Genomic DNA, 10,033 nt, shown 5'->3' on the forward strand with positions numbered 1-10,033 from the left:
TGGCCCTTTGACTTCCACGTGACGTTGACTCCCCAGAACGGGGGTCCCCTGTTCTTACCGCCGGATCACTTATATTTCGTGCGCATCTAAAATTTTAAATCTTTAACATTATAATTCAAAAGAGAAATCTGAATACTAGAGGAAAAACCTTATTAACTTAAATTTATTATAATCTAACCCCTAATTGCTAAAATTTTAAACCCTAAATATATATAATATATCCATAAACATCTAAAATTTATAATCTTAACACTATATATATATATATATATATATATATATATATATATTAACGATATCAATAAAATTTTATCTTTAAAATTCCAGTATTAGATTATAGTATTAAATATAAACAAATTAAATCCTATATATATAAATATAAATTAAAAAATCACTTTGATGGAAGTGTAGAATATAAAACCCATCTAAAGGTAAAGGATTTCATATAGTAATATGAAATTGATTACGAGGAAACTGTTTTTTATAAGTTGCATGATTGAACATTGTTAGATCTTTCATTACTATAATTAGGATGATCATTTAGTTAAAAATTGAATTGAACAAATTAACTTTTTTGATAAATTAAACCGATTAAATTTTATCATTAAAATTGAACAAACTAAATCGATATAAACAGATTAATACAATTAGTTATTAAATTAATCAAAATTTTCTTTGTAGTTGACTGATATTCACCAATCAACTAATAAACATACTGTTTTGTTATTCGATTTATCAGTCTGCATAATTACTAGTTGATTCAAATAGTATGATTAACTATGTCAGATAATCTAGTTGATTCAGATAGTGCACTTACTACTCACAACATATAGTCAATCGATACTAGTTCAATCAATCTAATCAAATCCAAAATTTTAAAATCAAGATCGAATTGAATAAACTAAAAAAATCAAGATTTTTTTTTTAAAAAAAATGAACTTCTAAATTGACAATCGAACTTCCGAATTATTTAGTTGAGATGTTAACCACTCCTAATTATAATTGTAGTTCATAAATGATTTATATTCTAAATTGATGCAAAAAGTTTTTTGCTTATCTATAAAAGAAAGTTTAAACCAAACTTCTTATATGCCTTTTATATCCTTTACTTATATATATATAATTTCTTTGGTGCTCATTAGAGGAGAAGATCGATGGTGCTGGAAGCTGACGATAAGCCCTAACTGCAGCTTCACGTCGTCTTCCATCGCCGTCCCCATCTTGATCATCTTCCACTAGCTAACCTAGCTAGCCACTGCCATTAAACACGCCTCCAGTACCTTTTTACGTGTAGGCCCCCCAGCCTTCCTCCTCCATCTCCCCTAGCTCACCACTCTCTAATTAATAACGAAGCAAAAAAGCGATTTTGATCGTATAAAGTGTCGTTCATCATCGGTCCCACAGCAAGATAAAAAGTAAGTAAATCACGTTTGAACTCTTAAGTTGAAGGGTATGAACTTTAATTTGACGGAATTGACTCTTATATGAAATAACTCTGTTATTCGAGTTTATGGCCCTATGTGGGCTCACCACTCTCTAATAATGCCACAATGTACGTGCCATCATCAGCATGCAGCTAGCAGCATCACCTCCTCCACTTCACCCCACACACACACACAACACAGAGCAAGATTAATTCAACTCCTCCTCCTCCTCCTCCATTTAATTCCAAATTTCTACTCTTGTACCCATCACATGGCTTCGATTTCATCCAGCAGCCACTGATCCAGCTCCCACGTATAGGAAAATGAAGCTTCTCCGCGATCAAGAACTGTGCTCGGCGGTGGTAGATATGCGGGCCGGAGAAGGCGACGGGCACGAGCACGACCTGGTGATGCCAGGGTTCCGGTTCCACCCGACCGAGGAGGAGCTCATCGAGTTCTACCTCAGGAGGAAGGTCGAGGGGAGGCGCTTCAACATCGACCTCATCGCCTTCCTCGACCTCTACAGCTACGACCCATGGGAACTCCCCGGTTTCAATATTTCTCCATCTATGCGATCATCTGCTTCTATAATTTTGGTATATATTATGCGAGAAGCTAAGCGTGCCTGTGGCAGAGATGGCGAGGATCGGGGAGAAGGAGTGGTACTTCTACGTGCCGCGGGACCGCAAGTACCGGAACGGCGACCGGCCCAACAGGGTGACCCGGTCGGGCTACTGGAAGGCCACCGGGGCCGACCGGATGGTCAAGGGGGAGGCCCCCCAGCGCCCGATCGGGCTGAAGAAGACTCTCGTGTTCTACAGAGGGAAGGCGCCAAAGGGAGTCCGGAGCAGCTGGATCATGAACGAGTACCGCTTGCCTCACACCACTGCAGATCATCCTCATCACTTCCATCACATTCACAAGGTAATTTATTTATTTATTTATTTATTTCAAGATCTATTCTCAGCGCAATTTGCTAGATTTTCTTCTCCGGAAATTAAATTGGAAAAACTGATCAGCAGATCATCTATGAACAAATTAACTAAAAGTACTGGAAAATACTAGCTAATTAATTAATTTGCAGACTGAAATTTCACTCTGCCGCGTGTACAAAAGAGCTGGAGTGGAAGATCACTGCCAACTTCCCGGAACCCTAAACCCCAACAAAAAGCACCCTCCTCCTCCTCCTCCTCAGCCGCCGCCGCCACTGCCGGCGGCAGCCCTACTACATTCTTCGACACCACCAAAACCGCCAGAAATTTGCAGCGACTTACCATCGCTGCCCATCATATACGAGTCGATGACAGCCGCCGCCTCGGTAGCAAACTCACTGAGCTCGACTGCATCCATGGAGGAAGACACCAGCTCACTAGCTCAGTACCATTCCGTTAAGCCACCATTCCATCTCCCCGCTTCCGCTGATCAGCTCGACGGGGCAATGGGCTACCGCAACAACGGCGAAAGCTTGCCGACGATGCTGCAGCCGCTTCATGAGCAAATAGTGCTGCCTCCCCTCAACCAGTACTTGTCCTTGCCCATGATCTCAGAGAAGCTGTGGGAGTGGTGGAATTGTAACCCTAACCCTACTGTCTCAGATGCTGGTAAGGACTTCACAGGCTTCAAGTGATTGTTGTACTATGCATAGTTATTATAGCAACATGAATCATATGGTTTGGGTACGTGAAGACTTAAATTAATTATGCTGTAGTTTTAATTAATTAAGCTATTTGCTAGTGCAAAACTTAGTGATTAACTAAGTTGGGTGTATTATTTGGAAAAATAAGGTTTAATTGGCTTGTTGTGCATTGACCTTCTGAGCACTGAACAATGATGCCATGATCATTTTTAGAGGACTTGCAGATAGGGGAGTTGTAAAGGGACAAAGAATGGGAGAGTGCTGGTCTAGGCATGCATGCATGTGAATGATGCATATGTTTGTCTTTTGCAATTTGGAATGATTAATTAATTAAAGGAGCAAAAAAGATAATTAAGGTTAATTTTCACAAAGTGTTGGTTAAATTGATATAAATATGTTGTTATATGTACATGTATAGCTTAGAAGTAATAATTTAATTTGTCATTTGTAAACTTGAACCTATATGTTCTTATATGTTCTTGGAATATTAATTACTGTTCTTATAAGAAGATTTAATTCTAGTTCTAGATTTTGAATGAAATTAATTATCAAATGAAAAGAGTTTCAATACCTCTAAGAAAAAATATGCAAGCCATTTGGATATAACTTCTCTCCAATGGAACTAGTATGGAAGTAACACTTGTGCAAGTTGAGAATGATGTTAATTGATGGTACCATTTGGATCGATATTGGATAGTTAAGTGTAGAGATAAGATAGTTTTTTTTCTTCTCTCTATTATTAATATATATTTGATTATACTAAATGTCTGCCTCAAGAAACACACAATAAAGATATTAGTAATGTGTTAGTAATAAAGTTAGAAAAAAATAATTAATAGGTAATGAGATTTTAGGTCTTCACTCAATATCCAAAGTAAAAGAGGTTAAAAATTACCTAATTAATTAAAGTATTGACAAACTCACTCTTTTTTTTAACAAGCCTAAATTTATTTAGGTTCATCAAATCAATGTATTTACATAAAACATCAAATTTAATAATGTTTATCCAACCTAGAAATTGGTCCACTAAAAAATAATCATGAAAAAGTTACAAGATAAATTTTCAAACTTCAAACTAAAAATATTTATTTATTTATTGAATAAGAGCCTTATTAGTTTTATTTTTTTCATTGAATTTTATAATAATTCCAATAATTTCAACTGAACCAAATGTAGAAGATCATATCGCATGTGATCTTTACTATGTAATTGAAACTTATTTCATAAGTACTTTAGGAAGTTTCTTTGACCTCCAATATTTAATGTGAATTCTCCAAGGATACATTCTTAATATCCTACCATAAGGACTTTAATTTGTGCTCATTATGAACTTAAGCTCATCCATTCTTATAGTTCATGTACTTTTCTAGTCCCTAAGAATAAATTTTGCGATAATTCTTAAAATGATATAAGTTCTTATAGCTTAACTTTACAACATATTAGTGTTGGAGAATTGTTGATGCAACAATATTACTCCAAAGTGGTTGTTTTGATGTATTTAGTAAGGAGTATAAGTTAGGTTTGTGTTTTGATATTGATGTGTGTATCAAGTGTGTATATGGACTTACTTTGCGGAGTGGACATGAAGTTTGAAGAGCTTATGGATCAATATGGTTAAGTTATTGTGGTAGATAACTTGAAGCAATCATGTTGGTTGGATGGTTATGCTCTATGAATCAAAAGTTTATAATGAGGTGGACTCAAAGGTGATCGACGAAGGGTGGTGTGATATGTTTGAGAGACGAACAAAAATAGCAAAGTGAAGTATAGGACAAGAAAAATGCGTGATTGTTGGTTTAATGGTCTACAACAAGGTGAACTTATAGGTGATTGGTGAAAATGGTATAGATCTTCTAAGGGCTTAGAAATTTTTAGTGAGGTGTACTCTAGGGCAATTCAAGAGATGGACTTCATAAGTGAATCACATTGGAAGACAGCATTGAGAGTTTGATGCAACAAAGGTACTGAGGATTTGGCACAAGAGAAATCAAGGGGAACGAAAAATATTAACAAGTTGAATATGTGGAAGCATGAGAGTCATGAAAGATTACGAGTGAAATGTAATCTTGGATTTGAGTCATCATCAACATCATCAAGGGATGATGTGAGGTTGATGACTTGGAAGCTCAGTGAGAGAGGTTACAAGTGAAGTGTAATCTTGGGTTGACACTTTTAGATAGCATCAACAGAGATGTGCATGTCTAAGTAGAAGCCTAAACTACCTAGTGGCTTGTAGGAAGTCTTTGATCAAAAGCAAAAAGGCATTAGATTCTTAGTTGCAGTTGGTAGTTAAGTTCAATCTAGCTAGAGATATGCGTAAACTTATGAGGGTGTAAGTAAAGTAAAGTTGGAATCTTTTAGCAAATTCAATTAATTGAAGGTGAGTCTTATTCGATCGGAGTGTTAAGTCAAATGAATTTAGAGAATATATAGAAAGTTTGTGTTTGGGCTCCAATTGATTAAATGTTGAGTAGTTGATTAGATAGGAATTTCAATAGATTGGTCAATTAGTCGTTGACCGTGAGACGTTTAGTTATGCCTAATTTGTCAACTTTAGGCAAGCAAAATAGAGCCATTGAATCTTTTGCTATATAAGTCATGGAGTTTGTTTGGCTTGCTAAGAGTGCACTAAACAATTTGACCCCATCAATTTCTTGCATACTTGATCTACATAATAGACAAGGCAAACAGTGATGAATGGAAACAAATGGTAATAGGTAGAAAGGGTCCAAAGCTTACTCACCTATGTTTATAAAGCATCTCATCTTGATTATGAAGGCCTCTAATGGACAATTGTACATTGAATTGGGAATTCTAAAGTAGTTTGAGGAAGCTTTAGAGCTAAAGGTGAATGTTGAGAAATCTTCAATTTGCTTCTATAGGAATGTTGACAAAAACCTTAAGAAGAAACTAGTTGTACTATTTGGAATTGTCAACTTAAAAGGCTTTAGGAAGGTATCTAGGTGTGAATTTTAATGCCGAAAGGATACTAAAATTCCACTTCTCGTGGCATCCTAGAGAAAGTGTCAAAAAGGTTGTTGGGTTGGGTGAGGAAAACCCTCTCATTAATTGGTAGGATTACACTTGCTCATTTGATTTTAGTATCCAACCCGACATATATGAAATGTTGGATGCACAAATCAACAATTAGATGGCGAAATAGTAGAGATTTCATTTGTAGAAATAATAATAACTAAAGGAACATATAATTCAATAGGAAACTATTGTGTCATCGGAATAAAGAAGAAGGTGGCCTAGGCTTGCACCAAATGGAATTACATAACTTATCACGTATTGAAAATTTTTGCAATTGCATCCTAATTGATCGAGATGTTGAAGGAAACAAGAATCTACAGAATAGTATTCTAATCCATATGAATACAAAATAGATTCATGCATCAAGATATAGTTTTATCAGGAATATAGCAATATCAACATAAAGCAAACAATGACAAGATAAATAGATCCTGATTGCTGTGGAACTATCGTCGTCGATCATTCCTTTGTCAACGAAACATTAGATCCTATAAAGAAGCACAAGATGAATCTTCTAAAGGGTGTTAAGGTGACAACGTTGTATTCTCCATGTTAATGAGATGCAAGGAGATATGTCAGAATACCTAACCCTACAAGGACCACGCTCTTTTATATGGTAGGCTTGGATCTGTTATCAAACCATTATTAATAACAAATTCTGTTTCAAGGATTCTACTACACTTATGGACCCACATTCAATAATCCAAGTCCGTGAATACCTTAATTAGATCACTTTATCAGGTTGGTTCCTTAAGACATTAATGAGTATGTTATTAAATCAACATGGAAGCCCACAAATTAGGAAATAAATCTAATAATCTTTTACTTGGGTTACATGTGATTCTGCATATAACATACAACCTAAATTCCTTAATTGAGTTCAAAAATACCATAAGCTATAAAATAATTTGGTCCATCAATTTCATTGGTATAGAATTAAAGAGATCATAGTTACTCTCATATAATTGGTAACAAGATCCAATAATAATTATAATACCAATGTTATTAATGACTTAAATTAGATGTGAATGTGTAACATAAGAATTGCATGAAATGTGATATACACATATCAATTCTCAACTTGTTGTCTTGATGACCTAAAAGGGTCATAATTATATTTGCAAACACTTTATATTTAACTATAGTAGCAAATCATGATTGTAACCTTATGATTCCAAAAGGAATCCAATATCATATTTACAAACACCATACACTAAACAACAACAATAAATTATGATAACAGTTTATGACTCTAAACAAAGTCTAACATCACATTTACAAACATTATATGGTAAACTATATTAGTAAATCATGATGACTGTATTTAGAGTGTCAAATGAAATCTATACATGCATCATACAACTTAAGTTCATGCCCCCGGAGCAAGGTTGAGTTGGCTAATGCAGAGCAGAGTTGCTACCATAGGGCAAGGGTTCAAATCTCGACAAAGTCGAAGAAAAAAAACCCTCCTCCGTATTGGCCAATTATAGCTTCCCAATTTGCCTTCTCATAGATGGTCATGGAGCCGACCGTGTGTTGGATCGAGACGCGTTAGAGGGGGGGGTGAATAGCGCTCGCAGCTATTTCGTTTTTCGAATCGCAAAGCTATCGGAGTGAAAACGTGTAGCAGAATAAGCAGAAATAAAATAAAGAAACACAGAGACACAAGGAATTACTTCGTTCGGAGCCTAAGGCGACTCCTACTCGAAGGCCCGCGATCCTTGATCGCTTTCCGTGGGCAACAACTATAATTTCGAATAGAGTACAAGTATTGCAAATAAGTACAATAGAAAGAACTACGATTATATCGACAACAGTATTGAAATCACAAGTTACGGAGCTCCGGGTCGTCGGAATGTCGCAGCAGCACTTCGGAATGATCTTGTTAGCAACACGTCGAAGAAGGAAAGCCTAGAACTTGATCTCTTGAGCTGCTGATCGAGATCACTTATAAGGGTGTTCAAGGCGCCTTCTACTGTTCACCAAGGCGCCTTGAATGAGCCGAGTCAGCCGCGGAGATAAGTGCTGAACTGGTCGAACCTTATCAGGTTCAAGGCGCCTTTAACCTCTCCAAGGCGCCTTCATCAAGCTATCCAAGGCGCCTTGTCTTCCTTCAAGGCGCCTCCAAGCTTGCTTCGCAGCCAGCTCAGGTTTTGCACCCGAGGCGCCTTCAAACTCCATGGAGGCGCCTCGAACACTGTTCATCCGAGAGTAATTGTGCACTTTGGTCCCTGCAAGATATGCTAATCACAAAAAATACCCTGCAGCACAAAGTTAGCATAAAATGACAATATAAATATGATCAAGAATATTGTGACAGTCTCAGGACTGTCCGAGTCTGATTTCGGATTTCCGACCGAAAACCCTAGGTCGACCCGACGCCTACTGTTCCCTCTACGGGGAGCGCGTCCTCACCTACTCCACTCAGGAGATTTGCCTGTTGCCAGTGCGATCCTCCAGATCGACTGGACTTTTGCTCAGCACTTGACGCTTCCGGACTTTCTGCTGGACATCCGCTTCCCGGCTAGTCCAGTCTTTCACCTGGTTCGCGACACCAGGACTTTCCACCTAGGGTTACCACCCCCTAGGACTTTTGCCTGAAGCCATCGACCTGCCAAGACTTTCCGCATAGGGTTACCGCCCCCTATGACCTAAGGTTACCACCCCCTAGGGTTTTCCCTTTGCCTAACCGCAGCTAGGACTTTCCTGAAATACTCAAGCAAACATGTTAAATCATAAAATACCTTAACTTTGAATCCTTTGCCATTATCAAAACACGAGTTCGATCGTCGGATGCTTCCCGCACCAACAATCTCCCCCTTTTTGATTATGGCTACTCAAATTCAAAGTTAAGTAAGCAGATATCAAAAAAATGAATAGATGAACACATTTAACGCAAGTTAGCAAATTTTGCTAAAGTAAACTCTATGAATTTATAGCGTCTAGTATAGGCTCCCCCTTAACTGTTACTCCCCCTTTAATATTCATTATTTTAAATTTGAATTTTATAATTATTTGAAATTGCTACTCTCCCCCTTTGCCATATATAAAAAAATAAGCAAAAATAGTCACAAGATTTTGAAAGCACTTAACAGTTTATAATTGTCATTTCTTATTTTTAGCTAAGTGAAAAGATGATGTTAGCTCTTTGGAAACTTGGTTGAAATTATAAAACTACTAGAAGGGAAAACCTTTTGACAGTTAAAAGCAAGAATTTACAAAGTTAGATTTCAAAGTGAGCTAAGTTTTAAAGTTTTGAAAATAAAGCTAAGCTCTTTGCAAATATTGGATTTTGAAAGCTATAGCTTAAAAAAACTTAGCTTATTGTTTATTAAATTTTAGGGCAAGGAGGGAGCAGAGTAGCTAAAAATTTGGTTTAGGTTATTTATTCAAAGTCAGTTGGTCCTTAAGTCCAAGCATGAGTTAAGTTCAATAGATTGACTTTAAGAGGTATCAGAGCCCTAAAGTTCAAACATGTTTAACCAGAAAACTGAGTATTCTTTACCAACTGTCTAACCTTTAGCTACTTGCTGATTACCTACAGGGCAACAGCTTTCACATGGTTGGTCAAGTTAAGTCAATTTGGTCCAGTTAGATTTGACTAGAGCTGGAAAACTTGACTTGATTGATGTATATTGCGTGTTTAACGCCCAGACTCATATTGATGCACAAATATAAGCATTCTTGAGTCCAGGCTGTACCCTATGCATCTCACACCATTCTATGTCTTTCAAACACAATAAAGGTATACCTAGGTGTTTGTGAGATGCTCTGACTTAAGTCTAGGGGAACATGATTTCTAGGTGGAAAGCCTAAATTAAGTCAAACTTTTTGAAACTTTTAAGAAAAGGGATTTTTAAAACTATTTTTCCTAGAACTTTTTTTTTTTTAAAAAACAAGATAATTGAACAAAACGAGACACCTACTCTACCCAACA

The 10,033-nt window shown here is 36.8% G+C and overlaps 1 protein-coding gene across 1 annotated transcript; it reads left to right on the forward strand.

Annotated features, from left to right (window-relative positions):
- Window positions 1-1,582: 1,582 nt before the first annotated feature.
- LOC122039870 (NAC transcription factor 32-like) lies at window positions 1,583-3,390 on the forward strand. The gene is made up of 3 exons (XM_042599292.1): window positions 1,583-1,973; window positions 2,059-2,348; window positions 2,509-3,390. The coding sequence occupies exons 1-3, from the start codon at window positions 1,748-1,750 to the stop codon at window positions 3,049-3,051; spliced, it is 1,059 nt and encodes a 352-aa protein (XP_042455226.1). The 5' UTR covers window positions 1,583-1,747; the 3' UTR covers window positions 3,052-3,390.
- The last annotated feature ends 6,643 nt before the right edge of the window (window positions 3,391-10,033 follow it).

The sequence above is a fragment of the Zingiber officinale genome, chromosome 2A (assembly GCF_018446385.1).
Source record: "Zingiber officinale cultivar Zhangliang chromosome 2A, Zo_v1.1, whole genome shotgun sequence".
Taxonomy (NCBI): domain Eukaryota; kingdom Viridiplantae; phylum Streptophyta; class Magnoliopsida; order Zingiberales; family Zingiberaceae; genus Zingiber; species Zingiber officinale.

Excerpts from the sequence above, each read along its gene's own strand:
- LOC122039870 (XM_042599292.1), top strand. The coding sequence starts at position 1,748 with ATGAAGCTTCTCCGCGATCAAGAACTGTGCTCGGCGGTGGTAGATATG. Across the intron at positions 1,974-2,058 it reads CGACCCATGGGAACTCCCCG|AGATGGCGAGGATCGGGGAG; the intron begins GTTTCAATATTT and ends TGCCTGTGGCAG. Across the intron at positions 2,349-2,508 it reads ACTTCCATCACATTCACAAG|ACTGAAATTTCACTCTGCCG; the intron begins GTAATTTATTTA and ends ATTAATTTGCAG.